This window comes from Apostichopus japonicus, chromosome 7 (genome assembly GCF_037975245.1).
Source record: "Apostichopus japonicus isolate 1M-3 chromosome 7, ASM3797524v1, whole genome shotgun sequence".
Lineage (NCBI taxonomy): Eukaryota > Metazoa > Echinodermata > Holothuroidea > Aspidochirotida > Stichopodidae > Apostichopus > Apostichopus japonicus.
In genome coordinates, this window is record NC_092567.1 from 25,931,365 (window position 1) to 25,955,837 (window position 24,473).

At 37.6% G+C, this 24,473-nt stretch overlaps 2 protein-coding genes across 3 annotated transcripts in view; one reads left to right on the forward strand and one right to left on the reverse strand.

Annotated features, from left to right (window-relative positions):
- The window catches only part of LOC139969913 (uncharacterized), a 28,361-nt gene extending 18,580 nt beyond the window's left edge, over positions 1-9,781 (forward strand). Inside the window, exons 2-3 of one of the 2 annotated variants that reach the window (XM_071975314.1) lie at positions 3,383-3,505; positions 4,514-9,781. In XM_071975314.1, coding sequence (XP_071831415.1) covers positions 3,415-3,505; positions 4,514-5,580 — 1,158 coding nt within the window. In that variant the 5' untranslated portion in view covers positions 3,383-3,414 and the 3' untranslated portion in view covers positions 5,581-9,781. The remainder of the gene's footprint in view (positions 1-3,382; positions 3,506-4,513) is intronic. The other variant, XM_071975315.1, reaches the window with a different exon arrangement.
- Positions 9,782-9,943: 162 nt separating this feature from the next.
- On the reverse strand, positions 9,944-23,925 carry LOC139969911 (uncharacterized). Its single transcript, XM_071975313.1, has 11 exons — positions 23,724-23,925; positions 22,206-22,353; positions 21,630-21,745; positions 20,744-20,914; positions 18,914-19,129; positions 17,602-17,781; positions 17,182-17,289; positions 16,664-16,825; positions 16,190-16,366; positions 14,532-14,645; positions 9,944-14,239 (listed from the first exon to the last, which is right to left on the reverse strand). Exons 1-11 carry the CDS (start codon positions 23,751-23,753, stop codon positions 14,105-14,107), a joined length of 1,557 nt encoding a protein of 518 aa, XP_071831414.1. The 5' UTR covers positions 23,754-23,925; the 3' UTR covers positions 9,944-14,104.
- Positions 23,926-24,473: the final 548 nt, after the last annotated feature.

The following is a 24,473-nucleotide window of genomic DNA, read 5'->3' on the forward strand; positions in this document are numbered from 1 at the left end:
TCGGGATGATGATTAGACCACTCATCGAATATGCAGCACCAGCCATGGCTCACATCATCACAAACAACATAGAACAACTCGAAGCCACACAACGCAGAGCATGCAGAATAGCCTACCACATGTCACAGGACACAGACAGGAAACAATAACAGCCATCGCCGACATTCCATCAGTCATCGAAAGATTAAACCAACTAAGGGATAAATTCCTAGACAGAGTCGCAGCTCCTACACACCACCTACACCAATTCACCAAGAATCAGCTGAAACAAACACCGTTCGTCCTTGATGCAAGTCCACTCACCGGCCTGGATCTTGAAATTTGGGACCGCCAACTCTCAGAAGTCTCAGAACTCTTTCCTCCTTGTCAGCTTCCAGAAATGTTTCTCTGACCCGGCCCACAAAGTTCATATTTTCCATAATCTCAAAATTTTCAGTTCTCTCAAACCTTGGAGTCTAATTTTTACCGGCCAGGGGCTTTCCGTGGAAGAGAGCGGTGAGGTGGCAGAACGGGAGAGTGCACGTCTGCAGTACCTGAGGTCCCTGGTTCAAACCTCGGTGTCGACACTGACACCAATTTTCACCCGCTCCTTTCTCGTGGTAGGAAAGTGGCTACACGTGGGAAGCGGTACTCACGTCCTTCGGAGGGGACGTTAAATTGCGGTCCCGGGAGCAGGACTACACACCCCTGCCTCGTTACTTCAGGGCACTATTCGAAAAAAGAGAAGGCGAGATTCGCCGGTGTCTTTCCACGCACAAAACTTGGAACCTCAATAATTTCCGACTAAGGATTTCCTTAGTCTGCTGAAGCACCTTCGGGTGGAAGCATAATACGAGGTATACCATACCATCTACAGAGTACTCTCTTCATTTAAACCAAGTTTTTGAGGACAATTGGAAATCAGAAGTCCACTCTGGACTACCAGTTAAGTCTAAAGAAGATAGTCAGGAATCATACCAGCCTGGGTTATTGAAATTCAAGAAAGCTTTCTCATTTGTGAAACCTCCATGGATTTGATGAATTAAAAACTGTTGCATGCTACAACTGTGGACTTATATGTCAGGCATACAACCATTACAATAAGGGTAAAGGCATATAGCCAAATTATGATACAATACACTAATGGGTGAAATTCAAAGAAATTTATGGTGTACATGCTGATTGAAATTAGGACAAACTTATGCTCAATGTGAGGTAAAACTGTCCTACAATTAGTTAAAATCCTGGTAAACTGAGGTAAAACTCAGGTAAAAGCGGTAAAATTGTGGTATGTTACCGCGGTAAATTAGAGGTAAATTTTTTCCTGGGGAGTCATCGAAAACTCCAGAACCACAGGACAATTACAGCGATGTATTTAAAGGACTTGGTTGTTTGCCAGGTAAAGTGACACTCAAAGTAAAAGAAGGTAGAAGGCCAGTAGTTCACCGGCCCGTATAGTTCCCATTGCAATGAGAGAAGATGTAAAGGAAGAGCTTAAACGTATGGTTGATTTATATGTGATAGAGATGGTCACTGAACCAAGTGATTGGGTTAGTAGTATGGTAACTGTCATAAAACCTGATAGAAAGAGGGTACGGATATCTATAGATCCAAAAAATCTGAATGAGGCATTAGACAAAGTTCATTATCCGATGAAAACAGTGGAAGAAATCCTAACTAGGCTTCCACAAGCTAAAGTTTTTAGTACTTTGGATGCAAATTGTGGGTATTGGCAGTTGGCCTTAGATTCAAAAAGTTCAAAATTATGTACTTTCAACACACCGATAGGGAGGTATAGGTACAAAAGGTTGCCTTTCTGGATTAATGCTGCCCGGAAATATTTCAAAGAGTCATGACCGAATTATTCGATAAGCTAAGTGGTGTAGAAGTCATGATGGATTACATAATTGTGTGGGGAGCTGATGAGGCTGAGTATAAAATAGGCTACAAAATGTCTTGCAAAGATGTCAAGAAAACAATCTAAAACTAAACATAGACAAGTGTAATTTTATAGTCAGTGAAGTCAAATTTATTGGTCACATATTGACATCAAATGGTATAAAACCTGACCCAAAGAAAGTAGAGGCAATTCAGGAAATGCAGCCTCCAACAAATTTAACTGAGCTAAAGTGATTTCTGGGAATGAAACACTATTTTGATAAGTTTATTAAGAATTTATCAGCTATCTCTGAACCTTTGAGAGTGCTCCTCGGTAAAGAAACAATATGGACTTGGAAAAAGAACAGGAAAAAGTTTTCAATTCCCTGAAAAAATTGACAACTGAAACTCCAGTACTACAGTATTTCGACACCAACAAACCTGTAACAGTAAGCGTGAATGCTTCGAAAAGTGGGGTTGGGGCTGTACTACTGCAAAATAAAAAACCAGTTGCATATACATCGAAAACGTAATCGTGTAATCGTTTAAGACATCAAAACCAAAAGGAGCCATTGATGAAACATGAAAGCCCATTGCGCCCATGGCAAAAAGCTGGAACAGATCTCTTTGTGTATAATTCAGACACCTACGTAGTAATGGTAGACTATTACTCCAGTTACTTTGAGGTTTAGAAATTATCCAAGACTAAGTCAAATCAAATAATTCAGTTTTGTAAACAACAGTTTGCTAGATTCGGTATCCATAGCATAGTATAGTCTCTGACAATGAGCCACAGTATTCATCTGTTGAATTCAAGGAGTTTAGCAGAGCATATGGCTTTAAACATGTCACATCTTCGCCATTGTGTCCTCAATCTAATGGTAAGGCGGAGAAGGCGGTTCAAATAGCTAAGAACCTAATTTGCAAATCCAAGCTTTCTGGACAAGACCCGTGTATAGCTTTGCCTAATTATAGAAACTCTCCCCAAGAAGGAGTCGACTCGCCGGTACAAATGTTAATGAGCCGACGAACCGAAACACTACTTCCATCTTCACCCGTCCTGTAGAAAAGCAAACACCAAAGAATATTCAAAAGAAATTCAAGAAAAGGTCCCACAATCAGGAGAAGTACTATAACCGTGGTGCTAAGTCTTTGCCCCCATAAGTGTTGGAGAGTCAGTGAGTGTCAGATTTGGCAAAGAAGGGAAACCTGCAATGGTAGTTGCCAAATCTCCCCATCCCAGATCATATGTTATTCAAATTGGTTTCAGCAATATCTAAGAAATCGTAGAGGACGAACAGAACGGTGTAACCGCTTTAATGCAAGGATTTGCTATCCAAAAGTCAAGAAAAGTTCATCAAATGGCATAATATTTGACCTTTTTTGAAAACAATGAGGTTTTATACTCACTGAGATGGATCCACATAAGAAGTGTGGACTTTATCCAACTTTTATTCATGTATTTATATATTTTTAAATTTTAATGATTCTTTTTGTAATTGATATATTTACATTTATATTTCAGTTGTGGAAGTAATAACAGACTGTTAAAAAGCGATGGCAACTAACTCGCTGGATGATGAAATATTTCAGATAAAGCAGCATCACGAGAACATAGGTTGCCATGGAAACATTCGAGAATACAAAGGTATCAAGTTAATAACAAAAATGTACTGAATATCACGAGAAAATGAACGCATGTTGACCCTTTGGCTAGAAAAAGTGACCGCAGCGGCGAGAACCATTGAACCCTGTGGCGAGAACCATTGACCTCTGTGGCTAGAACCATTGTCTCATGTGACCTGTTTTTCTTTGTAACTTGACGATCTTTCTATAGCCTCGACTAAAATCTCATATCATTACTTTTTACAGTCATGATAAATTTGTTCAGTCTTTGTGTGTTATGTACCGCATATTCCAGTATTTGAATATTTTGAATGAAGCGGCACTTCTTGATTACTTTTTTGCAACCATACGGCACCTACTAATTACATTTCTCTTAATTTATCAATAGCAAAAGGGTACTTTTTTTTTACCTTACCTAAAAGGAAGGTGGGGAAGGGGGAGGGACTTCTCATTTATGAAAAAGCACGTTAAGACTGCGGGAGGGGTAGGGAAGGGAAGGCCCAATTCTGAGGAACTCAAGTCCCATTAAGTCAAGAATCGGACTCCCCTCGTCCTCGGTTGTACTGGGCTTGGACTTAACTCAGACTCGGACCAAGTGGACTCAAAATCGGCTCGGACTCGAAATAAATCTCATAGTCGGCTCTCGTGATTAGTGGATTCGTCTATTCTGGGGAGAGAAGTCTGTGTTGTTTATTAAAATTATTGTCTGTCTAAGCTTTCAAAAGTTAGCAAATACCAGTCGAAACCTACCTTTATCAAAGCAAAAGAAACGAAAGTGGAGAAAGAAAAAAATGTTATGCATTAAGTAAGCATCAAGCGTTTGTTAAAGATTATGCTTGGTTCTTTATCTCTCATATTATTCAATAGGAACATACAATTATGAAATCTCCTTGGCTGTTTATATAGTTCTCTTATGGTTCTCCAATGAAGCACACTCATTCAGTGAATCATAAAGAAGTCCCTTTAGTTGTTATTTTATTGCGGTACCGATTTATTAATGAAAATTAATCCCATTTCACTTTGTTCATAGATGATGATGGAAACGTGAAGGGATATTTCTGTTCCCATTGTAAGGAGGAATGGCTTGCACATACAGAGAACAGGAACCGACTTAACGTCGTTGGATGTCAACACGTTGCACACCATATCGTACCGTCCTTCTGTTGTATGCAGGTTTCCGACACGGGTAACTTTATCAAGTGGAAGAATATAAAAGAAACGACTGGAGGGTTGAAGAAAGGAGATCAGGTGGCATGGTTGCGACCAATTATGGGGTACTGGCACCATGCCATCGTTGAGGAAGTATCAGATGATTCTATTGAAGTGATAGAGTGGTCATCTGGCGTTTGTTCATGTAGTAAAATTCGCAGAAATACCAGAAAGAAACAGGATCTGTGTGGAAACTGTGGTTACAGTCCGATGTACAAGGCTTATTATCCCAAAGAAGTAGAACAACTTAATCCTCCTGAAGTGGTTTTGATGAGAGCTAGAGCACGCTTAGAAGACACTGGATATGATCCATACTCCGATAATTGTGAACATTTCGCAACTTATTGTAAAACAGGTCTGCATCGCTGTAATCAGCTCCACCAACTGACGATAACTCTGTCTGCCTGGATCAGTAGGATTGTTTTAAGTGTCTTACATATGGTAATCGTCGTTTCATTCTCGGAAACGATAGAGATGGTTGCAGGCAACAACAAGCATTGGCTCGGCGCCATAATATTGGTCGCTTCCGAGATTTTGTACCAGATTGTCGTGGTAGGTGTGATTTATTACTATGATTCTCCTAAGGAGGGATTTCGAACGGATGGAGACAAGAAAGAGTCGCGCGCATGTAAATGCGCGTCACTAAAGACTGTCTTACAGTCTGTCCTGTTTGTGAGTTTTGTCATTGCCGCGAATGTCGCTTTGCTGGAAGCCTTGAATGAAAAGTATGGACCATGGTCAGAAGCAAAGATAGCAGGTGCAGAGATTGGGCTCGGCGTTGCTGGAGGAATGGTCGGTAACATTGTAGGGTTCTTCCTCTTTGCATTCATTCCTTATCGTGGTTGTAGAAACGAAATACCAGTTTCAGAAGTAGCCGTTGTTACTTGATATGCAAAAGATATCATTTTCGCATTTACTACTTGGAGTGAATTTTAAGTCATAAGCCATTCGGTTCCCCAACATGTACATGATACTGCTGCTTAGTGACGATGACGATGACGAACATGATGATCATCATGATCATGATCATGATAAGGAGAATGATCATGATAAGGACGATGATCATAATAAGGAGAATGAGAAATAGATTTATAAAAGCGCTAACTGTCTTCAAGGTTAATATATACATAGTTTACTTACACATATCGTTGTATTTCATCGGGAGCGACTAAGAGTGCTGGTTATTGTTCCATAAAGGTCCCACCACATATATCTCCGGTTTTACAACAGATGCGGTAGGTTGTCAACTCTTACATCCTCATATTGACTTTAAACTTATAATTACTTTCAAAGTTCTCAATATTCTTGCTCCACCATATCTTTACAAACTTAATTCAGCGATATTTTTTTCCCGGTTTCCTTGGTTCATCTACAAAGAATATTGTTCACAAACCAAAATAGAAGCTTTGTTCATATATGATCGTAGATTATTATCTGTTGCAGCTTATGAACTATGGAAAAGACTTCCCACGGACATTAAAGCATCACCTAATGTCAACACTTTTAAAATGAAACTTAATACTTAACGCCACTGAATATTGCTTGGATATTATAACGTTGTTTGATTTATTCAAATGTATAGTCTGAAATTCTTTGGGTGACTGCCATGATGACATCAGGCACGTAGCGAAGGAGAGCGAAGGGGCGACCGCCCCCCCTTCCCTTGAGGAAATTTTGTTTGTATGTTTTTATAATATCGCTAGTAATTTCAAAATAGAAAATGCTTAGATGCAACTTACAAGGCCCTGGAAGTGCCATTTCCAGCGATCTGGGAGGCAGTTTCGGCCAATATTTTCTTGTACGCTTCCCGCCAACTCAAGCTGGTGCTACGCTTAGATAGTTATTCATGTTCGTTAGTCACGTCAACAGCCAAGGGCGGCGGAAGCACTTTTAATCTGGGGGGGGGGGGGCACCAACGTCGAAGGGCACTTTGCAGAAATTCGATTGGACTGACACAGCCTGATATTTAGTACCCTTTATAACTCTTATTGTATTATCTTATTTGCGTATACACATCAATGCATCAACGCCCCCCCCCCCCCCCTTCAAGGAAACAATGCATACTAGCACTGCAATATCCAATGTGCAAATTGGGAAACAAGGAACAAGTTTTCTTTCGAGACAAAATGAGGTGGAATCATTATAAAGTCCAAGTCCCTGCACACGCTATCGATACATGCATGAAAGCAAATGAAATATGTCAAAATACAAAAGGATGGGGTAGGGTTATGGGATATTTAAACTCTACTCAATATTCATAGTAGGCTATAAATGGCTTCTGCTTATTACAAAGTCACAATGTAATATAACAATGCATTTTTGGAAATGCTTTAGGATTTTTTTGGCATATTGAATATGCATAGGGGCACTCACCAGAATGTTAGAAGCCTTGTGGTAGTAAAAATAGGAGTAGGAGGTGGGGGGAGGGGGGGGGGGCTGCAGCCGCCCTCTAATCAAACATTTTTGTGAAAATTCTGGCAATATGCTGAGAATTTTTCGGGCACCTACTGAAAGAAAAAGAATTTGCTATGTGCTTTTCAATGGTTTAACTGATATTATGATCATTATTATTGTAACGACTTTCCCACCCAATAGTTATAACCAATATGGAAGGGTAAAAACACGGCAAATGATAGTATGTTATTGGCATGCGATGTAATAACTGACGCATGCCTATGTGATATGCACATTAACATTTTGAGCGCGCGCGGAGTGCGCGAAAAAATTTGGGTAATATTTTTCGGGCAAGTCGTTACAGCCCCCCAAATCAAATTGGGCTCCTACGCCTATGATAGTAAACACCTAAAACTTCCCGAAATATTTCATTCGACGTGGGTTTCGCTTTGTAAACTCTCTTTTTATTTAGAAATTTTTATGTAGAAAAAGGGCACATTTTTGACCTGAGGAAAAGTGGGGGGCACGTGCCCCCTGTGCCCCCCCCCCCCGGTTCCGCCGCCCTTGTCAACAGCATACGGTCATCATATTGAATATTATTTCATGTAACCAAGATTATACTGCTTACGTAAGCTGAATTCTTTAAATATAAATCCAGATATTCTCGCCATCTTCTATAACTCCATTATCTGTATAGTGTTTGGACCTATTGTATTACTTGTTGGGAGGTAATGCGGGAAAAACCAGCATAAAGGTTCTGGATGTTGTTATTAAACGTGCTGGTAAAATTATTAGGAAAGTCTGCCGTCAGTGGCCTCGGTCTACTAGAATTGTGAACGAGACAAGCTGCTGTCCGTGTGAAAAGATCACAGTCACCCATTGCACAACCATCATACCAGCCGTATCATTGCGGAAGCCACTAAATACTAACCCGCGTAGCGGCTCGGGTCAGATCCCGAGCGAGAATGATCTCACCTGACGTCACAGTCTTGCATAACTACGTAGATGCACATGTTGTACATTTCACGTGTATAGTGCGGGTACGACCTCGTGTAACACGTACGAATTGCCGGGCCAAGTCCCGCTCTCGATTAAGTAAAGGAGGGGAAATAGGAGACAAATACACAAATATCCAAACGTTTCACGGTTTATTCTTGACATTTTAAGTTAACAAATGTATATAAGAAAGCTGCAATAAATAAAGTACTGTTGTATTTATCTTTATATCTTAAGTATAGCAGGTCTCACAAGTTATTACACACAGTTAACTAACCTCCAAGACCTGGTTGTGTACATCTATCATTTTAAAAACTGTGAGTACCGTTTAAAACCCATATATCTATCTTCATCTCAAGTAACAGGTCTCACAAGTTATTACATAGCGTCAACTAACCTCCTAGACCTGGTTGTGTACAAATATCAAATTTAAAAGCTGCAAAATTCACTTCAAACGTTTAGATCTATCTTCATCTCAAGTAACAGGTCTCACAAGTTATTACATTAGAGTCAACTAACCTCCAAGACCTGGTTGTGTATATCATTTTAAAAACTTCAAGTACCGTTTAAAACCGCTTTTATATCTATCTCTATCTCGAGTAGCAGGCCTCACAAGTTGTTACATAGAGTCAACTAATCTCCAAGACCTGGTTGTGTATATATATCATTTTAAAATCTGCAAGTACCGTTTAAAACCGCTTTTATATCTATCTTTATCTCGTAGCAGGCCTCACAAGTTGTTACATAGAGTCAACTAACCTCCAAGACCTGGTTGTGTACATATATCATTTTAAAATCTGCAAGTACCGTTTCAAACCGCTATTATATCTATCTCTATCTCGTAGCAGGCCTCACAAGTTGTTACATAGAGTCAACTAACCTCCAAGACCTGGTTATTTACAAATATCATTTAAAAAACTACAAGTACCGTTTCAAACCGCTGTTATATCTATCTCTATCTCGAGTAGCAGGTCTCACAAGTTGTTACATAGAGTCAACTAACTTCCGAGACCTGGGCAAAATAACGTTATTCGGGAACCGAGAGCGCCGAGCACAGTTGCACCCGAAACCGAGTTCCGAGGGCACTCGAAATGGTCCGACCGGCTGTAGGGGTTAGTATTTAGTGGCTTCCTATCAATTGCTCGTAGCGGTAGATTGAGGTCGCTGACGTCACACGCAAATAGACATCGTTCTTCGTTTATAGGCACTGTCATGCATTAGTGTTCACAACAAGAACTTCACGGGGTATGGGGGGGGGGGGGGGGGTGGCCGTTCCACTTAGTTGCGCTGTTGGAGCTAGTTATTGTATATTTTGTTTAGACTGCATATAACTGTTGTATATTATCAATGTTTTTTTGTATTTTGTATCATTCATTGTATCAATGTTCTTTGTATTTTATATTAGTCATTGTATGCTCACCGTAGATATGTAATTTCCTTATGGGATTCAATAAAGTTGACCTACATACTTACGTCAATGAGGTGGATTCTGAAGGCATATTTAGACTTTTAATTAGCTCTTCAATTAGTTCTCAATGCAAGATTGGGCTAATAAATACTTTTTATTGGGTTGTGTGGGTGCAAAGGGGGCTGTACACTACCTGGCTGAATCTAAATGAGAAAAGAACAAAGAAAAGTCCGACAGTACAATTCCCCGACCGAGGGTGGAAATACCCCTGCCCCCCCCCCACCCCCATATTACTTATGCCACTGTAACACTATACTAATATGTATCTGACACACCTCGGATGCGATGTTGATTTCTGGTGGGAAAAGGGTGGGGGTGCTGAGGGAACTTAGGAAAACAGAAGGCAACTCAAGGGATAAACATTGCAGATAATCACAAAAGAATTCAAGAAACTCTACCTTTCGCTTTAATTCATTTTTATTCGGAACTATACAATAATTTGTGACATCACAATGAACCACAAAGCCAGACCGATATTGTAATTGCATATTTTCCTTATTTGAGTCTTTGTGAATATAAATGCGGTGATAAGAATGTATGCCTTGCTTTCATTTTTGTTTTACCAATTTTGTATTAAGTATCATTGTTATTTAATTACTTAAAATACAATATATTGTAACAAAATGTGTTTGTGTAGTTCCACCTACGACACTACTTTGGGTAAATTAAAAAGGTTCTGGCCAAAAGAAATTTTTTCCTGTGACCAAATGTAGGGTTAAAATCCTCTCAAATAAACTCATTTTGGTTAATCATAGAATATAAACATGAAATTTGTAGTTGACAAGGCAGGAAAACCAACTTAAAGCTGGGGCAGAATAATCACCATCAAATGGACAGGAAAATTTATTATGAAAACTTGTTGAATTTTTCTCTGTTGAGCTTTAAAAGGCTTTTGTTGAGTTCATTACATTGATGTATTGAGGGTTGCATTACATTTCCAAGTAATATTGTGTACAATTGTGTACACAAATGTGAATATATATATATATATATATATATACATATATATATATATATATATATATATATATATATATATATATCCACTGTTCTTGATTTTCCAACTCATTACGATTTTCATTTATATATATTAATTTGCCTTTGTCGTTTACCTCCATTGCATAAACATAAAGTCTGTTCAAAGTATCTCTTTCGAGATCCGGCTTTCGGAATCACAAATGATTTCGAGTTGGATAGCATCATGTTTGATCTCTAGAGTAAGGCAATATATGTCACCAAAAACAGAACTAGTATTGTTCGATACAGGTGACAAACGCCTACAGTGGAATGACGACCTTCCTTACCGGTTTCGAACCTCTGGACATACAATCAGCGTCCATAGCCTAGTGGTTAGGGTGTCCGCGCGCGAACAGAGCGGAAGGCCCGTGGTTCGAATCCCGGTGGAGGCTGAAAGTGTTTTCACTCTTCTTGATTTTTCAACTCATTACGATTTTCATTTATATATATATATATATATATATATTGGAACAATTTCCAAATGCTAATACCTCTCTATACTGTCCTCCCATATCATGCTTCAAAGCACTCATACTGAAAGTACGAGCAGTTCCTTACTAAGCATATTGATTACCATGCAATCAGGCATGTAAAATAAATATTGCACAAATGAACCTGCAAGATGATGATTTGATCTGGTAACTGGAGTGCACGAAAATACATCACAAATGAAATACAGTAAACGTACTATGTTTTGTCTTTCACAGAGGCAAGGGTAATTACCCCTGAACCACCCACCCTTTGCCCATATTTACCTCTTCAGGTGACCACTTTTACCTACAGACCTAAACTTGTGCTCAATTTGGAGTTCAACAGGACCAAATTATGTACACTTCGAACCACGTTAGATGACTTGATAAGTTTATTGCTGAGCCGTTTTGTGCTCCCTCCTATGTCCCCTCTAGTGAACCTCCTCCCCCCCCCCCCACTCTCCAGTTAGTTCCACACAGTCCATAGTATTACTCACAATCAAACGTTTTTTGTGGATATAGAGTTCAAAATATTTTGCAAACCAAGTAGGATTTTTCTCTTAGTTGCTGAGCTGTTCCCCAATCCCCAGCCATGCCCTCCAATCCACCATCCTTTTGTAACCCCTCCCCCCCCCACTCACCTCACCCCTGCCTCACACTCAACAGTAGTTTTCATCTTAAAGTAAGTGATTTAATTTGTGCATTAATCAAAACCTGACTACTAGCAGACAGGCAGACAGTTCTGGACTTCTTAACATTTGATAATAATTTCAGAAGTAGCCTGTATTACCACCTAGAGATCACTTTCAAAAGGATAATTCACTTCTGCAAACTTAATATTACTTCTCTCTTTACATCCAATACAATTGCTTAGTGTTTGCATAAACTTTCCTATGTAAAATTAAGGATTTACTTCAATCAACTTCATTTCCAAAATCTGAAACATTTATTTTCCATTCTTTGGGAAACAATAAACTGACGCTACTTGTTTCTTGATAAGTATTTGTTTCCACAACAACCAGCTTTATGAATGACATACTTCATATAGAACCATGAACGAATACAACACAAAAAGACACAACAATGAACATTCCTATAGGCCCAAGAATAGCTCAAATATGAATGTCTTGATTTTATGATATGGTTACCACGGTTGCTGTATACTTTAGTTAATCCCAATACTGTAACAAAATCACTCATTCCAAAATAAAAGATCACCTCACTGATATTTTGAATGACTTAGGTATTGCATCAAAGAATCCCCTGCAGCAAAGCGGAATCAATGTGTCAAACAATAGAGATAATCTCTGCTGACCAGCCATGCTTCTTATCTGAAACTGCAAAGCTGAAAATAGTTTGATCACCTCCTACATAACCTGGCTGCAGGATGTTGCAGCCCACAGCGTTCCTGCACAGCCTGGCTGCAAGATGCTGTAGCGCCCTCACTTCCTACTTTTGACACAGTGCCTTTAAATTTATCCAATCACTGCAACATGACCATTAAACAACAAAATGTGTCACTTTTTCTTCTTAAACATGGATGAGTCCAACATTAAAACTTTTACAAAGGTTTTCATGAATTAAAACATGTTGGATTAAAGTGAAGTTATTTCTAACCTTTCCATTGTGTAGTAAATCAACAGTTTAAAAGATAATTGTAAAGCACACACCCTTATTTGGTGATGTTCTAACAAAAGCATCATATAGAGCTAAAACACCTTTGACCCACATAAGTATAAAAGTATTTACTGAAGAAAATAAAAGTAAAAATTACAATAATAAGCCCCACACACTGAAAAATAAATAGGATGAATAATTAAAATCATGAGCCAAATTACTTTAGATTGAAATAAATTTCAGAGATTTTTATAATTTGCACGTCCCAGAATACCATTTGTTGTTTTAAGGAATAACTAAATAAAGATTGCTAGTAATAGAGGCAGGTATAATACCTGTGAAAGATATAGAAATCACATAAAAATATTGCTCACCGAAATTCTACTAAGAAAAACATATTTGATCTACCTAAAAATGAATGATTAAACAATAAACAAATCACAAAATGATTTTGATGGAATACAACAACTCGACTTCACCATAGATTCTTTCTAGACCAGGTTATGCTATGTTCAATTAACTCTCTTCCACCTTTCCCCACCTCTCACCAAATTGAGAACTACGAAAATACATCTTTCAAAACAAGATTCTCTTTAGTTTTACAATCTTAACCCTTTCACTGAATACCACGTCAGGTTTTTGGCTTCAAGGTTTAGGCAGAAAGACAAACCAAAATTTCAAGCATACAATGTCGATACGACTGAATATTAAATCATTTTGATTGAAATAAAGATACTCTCCATGTCTGAGGGATTTCAGAGTTTTTATGCTAGAGGCTACACATGATCCTGTCATCAACATTCATCTGTAATATTCATAAAGTATATTTCATATCTACAAACTTCTACCCAATATCCCAACAGTCTTTGCTCGCAACCGATCTTTATCGATCATCTTAACCAGATCTCAACATGAGAATACAACAAACTCCAGCACACCGGAATGTCTAAATCATTTACCAAGCAAGTGTGATGTCTCTCAAATACATTTGTATTGAAATCCATTGTATAATTGCTTTAAAATATTGACTTGTTTCCCCTTTTGTATATAATAAGTCCTTTCTCATAACTTTCGTCAATAATATCGACAGGAACTTTAAACCTTCTATCCTGTCAACCAGAATGTTCTCTGGAATCAGTGAGTCTCAATCGCTTATAAAAGACATTTCTGTATAAAAAACATAACAGTAGCCTACCTAGCATTGAGCTAGGAAATTGAAAAAAAACTGTTTAACATCAAATATCTTGATGGCACTCTCACGAGATGCAGTACAGGTGAACTAAACATGGTTTGTACCAATTCTCATGCCCTTAATGAAGAATTAAAAGTGCATACTCTACTATCGATGGTGTGAATGCAGCCTCGTTTCTGATGTTGTAATTTCCCTACAATTTATCCCTTCTTAAGTTCAAGGAACCATTTCTAGGAATATCTTGATCATCTCTCCTCATCAAGTATTGGCCTCTTCATTCTCAGGAGAGGTTGAACTATCCTCTGGGTTCATCAACCCTTTCAGTTGTTCTTGAATGCCTTTTAGGAATAAGTCCATCACCGCAAAGGACCGTTGTTGCCTGGAATTGTCAATCTGAAATGACACAAGAGAAACAAGAAAAGAGAAGAAGTTATATTCTGTCACCATGTCTTATATGTTCATGTGACGTTTGAGTCTTTGAGAAGATTGGGGAACAAGGATATTCCTAGGCATTGTCCATAAATACCTTTCTGATTTTTTATTTGAACATGTAATGTATTTTCCATTTTATGAGGAGTAGATACACTCTTTAAATGTGTTCCAGTCCATGGATTGGGTACAAAATGTCAGTGTGGCCCAGTTGATCTATTTTCCGTCCACCCCTGATATACATCCAACTACTAACCTTCCTCTGCTCAGCACTAAACCTCAGCATTTCTTCTTGGGCTAATTTATTGGTTTTATTGAGAGCGTCTTGCTGTTGTTCTCTTTCTTCAGATAGGGCTATTTTCACTGCTTCCTACAAGAGAATAGAAGGAAAAAATAAGAAAGAAAAAAAATTGAAAAATCAACAAAGTAATTGATTTAGTTGTAATCTATATCTGATTTCACAACCAATGACATTCAAACAAGTTTATTTGATAGTTACCAACTTTTCTCTCTTGTTCATAAAGGTACAGTGCTACACCTTTTTATAGGAACAGGAATCACTTGTCTGTATATGGACACTATGGCAGGCCACCAGTATCACATCTAATGGCATATGGAGCCAGGTTCGGACCCTGAGGATAGTCGTGCCTCAGAGGTCTATAGTCTGCTTAAAGGCATTGAAGACTCGCCCCAAACAATGTGCGGCCATCTGAAAAAGTTAACTTTCTGTTGCTTGCAAGTGACAGTTTGTTAGTGTTGCTACAAAATACAGACAGTAATGAAACGTGATACCTTGTTATCTTTAGCTGGACCTGAGATATCCATCGCTGTATCGTTTGTATACTGTGCTGTGGGTATTGACCGCAGCTGTATGTACTGACTGTACACTAGTGTCTAATTACCGATGGTAGCAAGCTGTGTGTGTATATTCTGGGATCGATGGTGGTGTTTAAAACTTCTGTTACACCTCATTCGAGACTATGTCAAATTAACGGCATTAGACGTTTCTTTTTGCGCGAGTCTTAACACCCTTTAAGTATATCATTAAAATGAGAATTCATTATTCTTTATCCCATATTTCTTTGGGTCCCCTAAATGATTTCAGGCACTGAGCTGTTGTACCCTAGACTTCCCTCTACCCCCCCCCCCCCCCAACCACCTTATTGTCTGCCTGATCACATCATAAAGAAAGTTGACACTTTTACCAATAATCAAAATATGTAACTATTACTTAACACTGGAAAAGTGAAGTTAACTATACTTAAAATCAAGATTAGCCAATTTAAACATGACAATTTTGAATTGTTAAGAGACTAATGTTGGTCCGTATTGATTTAAAGTTACATTATATTACTAATTAGTTTTGAAAAGAAGGCCTTTGTCACATTTGGTACTGACTCCCTTGTACAGAACCATCTGCGCACACATGATCTTGTTCTTTGGCTAAGGTGAAAGTCAACATAGAGAGCTAACTTAACAGTTAACACCATAAATTGATAACTGAACTCTTTTTCATTTGATAAATATTGCCATAAAATTGTAACAGTAGCAAAATATATTTTACAATTTAAGCTGGCACTATAAATTAACATTAATCAGAATTCAAACATTTAATTTGGTATTAATAACAACATTTATCAAAATAATTGCAAAATTATTAAATTATATTTCACATTTTACCCTCAGAATTTATGTAACTAATTAACCATTATTTCTTCCTTTTCAAATCTACTACTTTTCTCCAGCTAAAGTAATTAAAAATAAATCCTAGTCCACTAAACATGATTAATAATTATTATTAATATTACTGAAGAACAAAACATAAGACTCAACAAGGCAAATATTGATTTTTTGGAAATGAAGAAATCCAAATGTGAATTTAGATAAAAATATGTTTGAATATTGTAGCTTTACCTTACTTTTAAGCCTTTCTTCTTCAATACTACTTTTAATTAGTTCTAGACATTGTATTCTTTCTTCTTCTAATGATGTCTTCATTAAGGCCTTTTGTTCATCTATTAACCTTTGACCTTCCTCCCTTTCGGATGCCACTGCTTTTTTGATGGCTTCAAGTTGTACTTCTTCAAAAGTCTGCACAAGGTATAAACAGAAAAGCAGTATTAATTAAGAGAAGAAACAAATTTGTTAATAAGATGCAAAACAAACCCAAAATAAATACAAAGCAAATTAAAAGTAAATATGAAGTGTTCTAGAAATAAAAAAGCAGAGGACATGAAAAAAATCTTACAAAATGGGAGGGCAGCATTCTGAATTGACGATTTGACTTGATATTGTATTTTCAGAACATAATACTTGTTCTGACCTCATCTCTTTTGAATGCTATTGAATAGCTGATTAGTTATTTCTCCCAACTGAACATATCGTTACCTTAGCTTGCTTCTCCAGTAACTCTTTACTTCTGTCTCTCTCCTCCTCCAACATCACAGTCAATCTCTCCTTCTGAAGTTCCTGATATTTACTCAAAGCCATCTTCATCCTTTCTTCTCCTCTCTTCCTCTCATCCTCCAGCAGACTGTTAAAGACCTCTTCCTGAAACAAATATTATTCAATTCGGAAAAACTTGTTAGTTTTGCCAAATTTGGCATCTTTCAATTATCTAACAATTTTTATCTCAACATAAATTTGTCAAATGCAGACCACTTCCAAAATGACATTTTATTTTTTAAGTGAACCTTCAGCTAACTTGCAAGTAATGAATAATCTTTAGATTCAACATATTATGCCACAGTAAGTGATCCATCTTACCCAAGCCCAGGCCCCCTAATTGATCCTGGTCCCCAGGGATGTAGTCCCTAGTCCCCAGGGATGTAGTCCCTGACCCCTCCTCTTGTCAGGCTTGGATATGTTGCTTCTACCAATTGGTGGCTAGCTAGCCTGGTGCTTACCTGTTTCTTCATCAAGACCTGGCATCTTTCTGTCTCCTTCTTAACTGTTTCCTCCAGTTTTCTCTCACCTACAGCCTGCTGTTCTAATACTGCCTTCCTACACAATTCCTGAAAATGATCAATATTTTGAATAAGCGTATTTTATTGGTAAGGAGAAACACATTCTTCATCAGCTATTCCAAGTTTCTTTTGTAAGAGGGAGAAGGAGATTGGTTGTAAACTGGCAACAAACCTTAGTAAATAATAATGATAATAATATGAGGTTATTCATTATCAGTGCTCTCCTAACAACACTTAACTCTTGATCTTACCATTAGTGGAAAAGAAAAAAAACACATCATGAAAGTTACAGAAGACTTTTAGCTTGTTTAGTCCAACGGCCCTTTGTCTATTTTTGAGATAACATCCCGTTTTCCTTACCTTATACTCTTCAACCATAATTGCGAGTGTCTGATGCCCTGCCCCTCTTATTTCTTCCAGTTGCTTCTGATGTCTAACATCCATCTCTTCATACACCTTACCCTGAGCTGACACACTTTCTTCCTTCTCTGCAACTTCTCTTTCAAGATTACTAAGTTGTGCCATCAATTCATCTTTTTGCTACAGAGAATATACATATATATATATTTAAGAAAGGGCCGATATTAAAAAGATTTCAAATGTTGACATTAATGTGAATTTTCTTAGAATCCAAGACTCAGTAATCTCCTTAAATGAACAAAACAACAATTCCTGTCTTCTTCTGATTGTGCAAAACCATGTTTACACTTGTCATTTTTGCAAATTTGCAGCAGAAAATGAAAATAATTATATTAATAATCAAATGAAAATCTTCAAGTCGCCTCTGCAATCATTTAACAAGTACCCCTGAACTTACACCATGGGGACCCAATGCACTAGCTCTACATTTCACCCTTGGTATTCATTGTACAGTTTTCTGCATATCTGTGCTATAGGGTTCTCTAGCAAAATGTGCCATAAAAATCTCCTACACTAGAATCAGAGCTTAGACAATAAAATTGCAAATATTTACTCACAGCTTTGCATATCACTTAATATTATTTTTTTTATTTTTTTTTTTAACATAAACAAAATAACATAACACAAATGTCATTATGACAGCTTATTGCATAGCAGATTACATGCTTTTAGAGTATGAGTGAGATTACTCTCCTTAGAATGGAAAGAAAAAAGCAATATCACTTACGATTGGGTTCAAATCAAACTGAATATCAATATTGCAGTTAGTAAAGAGCTTGTTCTGTTTGGAAATTATTTGTACAAAGACTATGTGTTTGATAACATCCTTTCTGGTTCTGAAATTTTGTGTTTACAAAAGTAAGGTTGAAAATTAGAAACCTTCCTTTAGCTATGGTAAAATTGATTTAAAGAATTTTTATCTAAAAGAAAAGTTTATGTATAAAACTAATTGTAAGCAACATGCTTTTGATATCAGATGGCATAACTGGAAATCTTTATTTGAAGTTTAATGATTTATTTGTTGTTGTTGATAATATTGACTAATGATCATCATGTATATGTTATTCTGAATTGTACATTGTTTGGTTTCTTGATGGAATGATAATAAAAAATAAACAAAATAAATAAAAAAATGAAAATATCATTTACGAGGAAGTTTGACACTGATATTATACAACAACCAATGGATTTTGTTTTAGCAGTTTTGCGATTACCATCTTTGTCTCTGCGATGGAATGCTATCATATAATACCTTCAGCAACTGTTGCTTCTCCAGGTCTGAGAGGGACAGGCTCTCTCTTAAATCTTGCAACTTCCCGAGATCTCCCTGCGAAGCTTGTGAATGATGCTTGGAGGTGTGGGTGTCATTCTGCATCCCTTGAGGATTACCAGAGGAGAGGATGGGGCTTTCTTTAGGCCTGACTGATTCTGCTTCTTCTGCAGGGTGGAGTGAGTCATCATCTGGAATCTGATTCAATTTGTATCAACATTCATTGGCTCAACATTCAGGAAGGACTTTTCTTCTGTCCCCCCTCCTTCTCCCCTTGTCCCTCCTCCTATCACTCTTCTCATAGCTCTCTTCCACCCTTTTTTCTCCACACCCTTCTGTCTTTGTCCTTCTCCAGTTTATCCCTTACCCCCTTCCCTTAATCCTCTCTTTTTCCCGCCACTGTTTATCTCCTACCTCACCTCTTCCCCTGTTGGTTTCTTTCTTTCTTCTCTCCATCCATTGTCTACCAACCCCCTTACATCTATCTCTGTGTGTTCACCATGCTCATTAACCTGTCTGTATTCTGTGCGTGTTTTTGTCCCGTCTGTTACTGTTACTTGTCGTTTAGCCTTTGAAGAAGATCCTGCTAGGATCAAAACGTCAGGCCAACTTACTTTTACACATTCAATTTGTATCAGTCGTATTGATCAGTGGTGGTACATTACCACTGATAAACACAAACACAATGGGTGCACATCAAAATATAAAACATGCTAGGAGCTACAAGGATATTAACCAGAATGCAAAAATGCATTTTGGTTCCAATGATCATGTAACATGAGCAGTTTTCTTCATGAATCTGACGTTTTGTATAGTGAGGGTGTACAACATACTTCATCCTAGTAATACAGTGAAAAACAGTGTGCTGTGAGTCATGTGACAATCAATAAATTCACAAGGCTGTCCTGAAATGACCATTGACTTCAAGACAGGCTTCTTGTACTAAATGTGATAGATACATCAACATGCTAAATATGACATCTGTCCTTGTTGGAATATTGTGTAAAATATGGTGTTCACAATTTGACCTTTGACCTCCATCAAACACCATAGGCATCTTGTACTCAATGTGGTACTTCTACACACTAAATATTAGATCCGACCATGCTTGCCTTCTTGAGATATTGTGTTTACAAGGTTTCACAATTTGACCCCTGGTGACCCCAAATGATCTTTGACCTCCACCAAAAACAATAGGCTTCCTGAACTCAATGTGGTACTGCTACACACAAAATATGAAAATTTGTCCGACCTTCCCTTCTTGAGATATCGTGTTTACAAGTTGAGTGTCACGAATGCAAATACACACGCCATCATGACTGCAAAGGTTACTATTATCATCGAAACCCAAATGTGGTAAAAGCCAAAGAGACAAGACAATTTTTAGGAGAATTTATATCACAATCGGTTTCATCTGTGGTACTTAACCATTTTCTACTAATCTTGATCTACAAAGATTGCAATGAACATGGCCATAAGATCAGCTGCACATAAGCAACCTTTCATTCAATTTTCTGCTTTAGAAACTTTGCATTTCTGAAATTCATCAAGTACAGTAAGTAGTATATAGCCCTATGTTTAGTTCATAGAGTTATTGTAATGAGCATGTGAATCTCTGGTTAATATTGTAAATTGATTGTACATTGAATGCCACACAAAGCACAGATCTAATCTATAATTCTATACTCAACATACAATGGACTGGGGTTGAGAGTGGATCTAGTTTTTGTGTTTGTGTGTATGGGTGTGTCCAGGCTCTATCTTGCATTCCTTTTCTTAAAAGATAGTTAAAAAAATGTGAACTCTACAAACCCCATCAGACCTGACGGTGTCATTCTCCTGAACTATGTCATCATCCAGACTAACATCACTACTATCCAAGGCATTGGACGATGAGTTATTGACCTCTTGTTGACCTCTCTCAGACTCTGGAAGGTCATCAGAAGACTTGACCTCTGACGACAATGATGATGATGAAATAGTCTTTAAGGGGAAAAAAATAGAAGAGGATTGATATTAGGATAATACTTATTGAAGGATGATCTCTGACATGTATTCATTACTTTTGCCTCCAAGGAAATAATTCATTGGTTTCTCAATTTGGATGACAAATCAACACAAGATAGCTTATCTTCTCTTAAAGGCATTGAAGACTCGCTCTGAAAAAGTGAACTTTCGTGCTTGCAAGTGAAGTTTTCTTCTTGTAGCTACAAAATGCAGACAGTAATGAAACATGATACCTTGTTATCTTTTATCTAGACCTGAGATGTCCATCGCTGCTATTTACACTGTGTTGTGGGTATTGACCGTAGCTGTATGTATTGACTGTACACTAGTGTCTAATTACCGATGGTAGCAAGCTGTGTGTGTATTTTCTGGGATCGATGGTGGTGTCTAACACTTCTGTTACACCTCATTTGAAACTAAGTCAAATTACCTGAATTAGACTTTTTCTTTTTGCGCGAGTCTTCACACCTTTTAAGGATCATCTTATAGGGAAGTGCCTCTGAGGGAATCATACCAGTAAACAATTGACCATTGACCGTTCAAAGGTTAGAAAGAAGAAGCAGAAACATGATAGACAAAATTTGAATAAAAAATGTTGCACAATTTTCATCTGCATATGTGCAGCAGATGGAACTTCAGAAATTTACCAAGCGATTAGGTTTTTTATAGATTTTTTTTAAGATTTACTTACATGTTGAGATGCTGCACTTCCTGGGGGTATTAGGTCATCTAAGGGTGCAGCTGGGGAAGGCTTTTGGATTAGTTGGTTGGATAGCTGCGACTGGACTACATCTGGTGGAGCAGCAGCTGTTAAAAGAAAAGAAACTTAATTTTAATAGGGAAAGGAAATCTCACCCTTATGATAAGTAGACAATAAAAATTTGAACTATAAAATTTGAAAGTACAATTTTGCCACTTTTTTATGCCTGTGCAAATACATGTCGTATAGGTAAACCCTACTGTACATAAATACTTACAGTATGTCAAATGTAAATAAGGTTATTTAGCTGAACATATCTAAGATGGTTTACCTCCTGCATGAGTGTGGTTCACACCTACCATAGCCCAAATAAATTATCACATAACATTTGATCTTTCATTTTACAAACCACTTAACAAATCAGATCTATGGAATATCTCTAGCCCTTGCATGTACTGATATTTTACATATTATGATTGGGTGACCATTATGAGACTTTCTAGTGTATTTGGCAGTAATACTGATAACCTTTAATATCAGAGCTCTCAATGAAGGTAATGAGATTACCAAGACTAAACTGTGCCCATGGAGAGGGGCTAGCCTCTACACCAGCCATATCTGTGCTGACCTCATCCAGAGTGGGTGAAGCACCTTCAAATCCCCCAAAGTCATCATCCCAGTCATCATTTAATGGTTCATCCTCAGTAGCAGCAACCTGTGAAGGAAATCAAATTAAAACTATCATTGAGAATAATCCATCCCCCACCCCATTGTTTTTTTTTTGAAGGGGGGCATATGGGAATGTTTACCTCTTAATCGCACATAGCAGGAATTTTCGTGGAACCGAACTGTGATTTGGCATGGTTAAGTTAATAAGGCAAAAACAAACAAGTTCTTGTTGCAACTCATGTAACAAAGATGTTGGACAACTCCATTATAATACAGGGAGGAATTATGGTAGTTTTCATTCAAAGTTTTCATTCCCTAATATTAACTGCCTTGCCAAATTTGTCCTTAAATATTCATGAACTGGAGAACAATTTTGAGGTTTCAAACAAAATTAACTATGACAAATGCCAAGTGATATTTTTCACAAGTGTACGAGGCAACTTCTTCCAATTTAAAGTTCCCTGGACAAAAGTGGTGTTCACCATTCACTAACTTAACCAGAACTTAACTCGGAAACAATATCTTGATAGGTGGGGCCAGATCATTAATGATAGATTTCAGTTCACTGTTATATCGATTGACCAAGCCAAGAATACAGGGGTCAGTAAAAGACAATGCCCGGGTATGAGCCCCAGGAGTGACAACTTTACTTTTTCTCGTAGGGCATCAATGTTAATGTCATTTAATTTCCAAGAGGTACAATAGATCATTGAAGCTAAGGGACGAGAAAGGTCAGTGGTGAAGTGAAGCGTAATCAGATGGTACGGTAGTAGCCAGTCGTGATCCATGCTTGTAATAAATTTGTCAGTTTCTCTTATAATAATTAGATCCAATGATGACTTTAATTATCTAATTATTACTGTTATGTAGCCTGTACTACTGTGGAGAGGTGACACATAAACAACCCAAACATTTCTGTACTTTGTTAGATTGTTATCTTTCTTTAGCATATATAGCCTAGGCGGCCCTAGGTGTAGTTGGAGTTTGTCCAAGTCACTCAAATTTCTGAGATCTCCTGCTTCTTTGGGGGTGAATATTGAAACCTCACATTTTCTTTTGAAGGACTAGTCAGAAGGACGAGTCAGAGGGACTAGGTTTTGGCTAGCCATTGAGATCTCGTCAAAATTACACTGTTTGGCCTAAGATAGCCTAGCCCGGCTATAGCCCAAGTTTCGCTAGCCTATATTACTGTAAATGTGTAATGTTTGAATGCCTAAAGCAATGATGAGATATGGCTAGGTAATAACAAGGCCCTAACTTAAGTGAGGCCTAACCCTGAATGTGTAAATTATAGTAATACACTACGACGGTAATTCAGTAGGCTAGGTCTAAAATTAGGCCTCACTGAGTCTACATATCTATGCAATAACACATATAGCATACTGTACTGTAGCCTGTAGGCTATCCTATCTTTACCTGCTGAATGTCCGCCCGACCTTCAGCCATAGCCTGGCTTTTTGCAAAGAAACCTTCTGTGTAGGCACTTCAAACATAGGTTTTTGTATAATCAATGAGTTTCATTAGTTGATTTAAACTTCCAAACTTTAGGCTAAATCAAAGAAAACAAGATCCATGGCTAATACTTATTTGAACTATATTAACCGGTGTTTCGGTGTACACGATTTCGCGGAACTAAAATCGAGGGAATTGAACATGTTTGAAGGTAGCGGACATTAAGAGCGGACAATAAGGGAAATAACAATAAAGAGACAAGGCATGATCGCCATCTGTTTAGTGGCGGATAGATAATAAGCCACGTGAAGGTGCAGTAGTATTTCAAAAGTTATTTGTACATAAAATGTGTTTATTGTTATTATACATTTTATTTTCCACAGAAAATAAATATATATAAATATGGAGGGAAGTCCTTTAAAAAGCCAATACAGGCTTAACAAAGTAAAGGACTCCCAAAGAAAGATATGTGTATATACATAAATAAAAATATAATAATGTCTTAATAAGGCATAATTGATAACATGCAATATAAACGATGTATCAAAACTGATAAATTACTTCTTTTGTGGCGTTTTCCTAAACGGGCGCTTTCTTTGACTATTAAAAAACGAATATTATTTCTCAACAGATACAGTGGCGCAACGGTTAGCGCTCTGTACCTGAAGAGCAAGACAAACTTTTTCTCTTGAGTTCAAACCCCAGCGAAGGCAG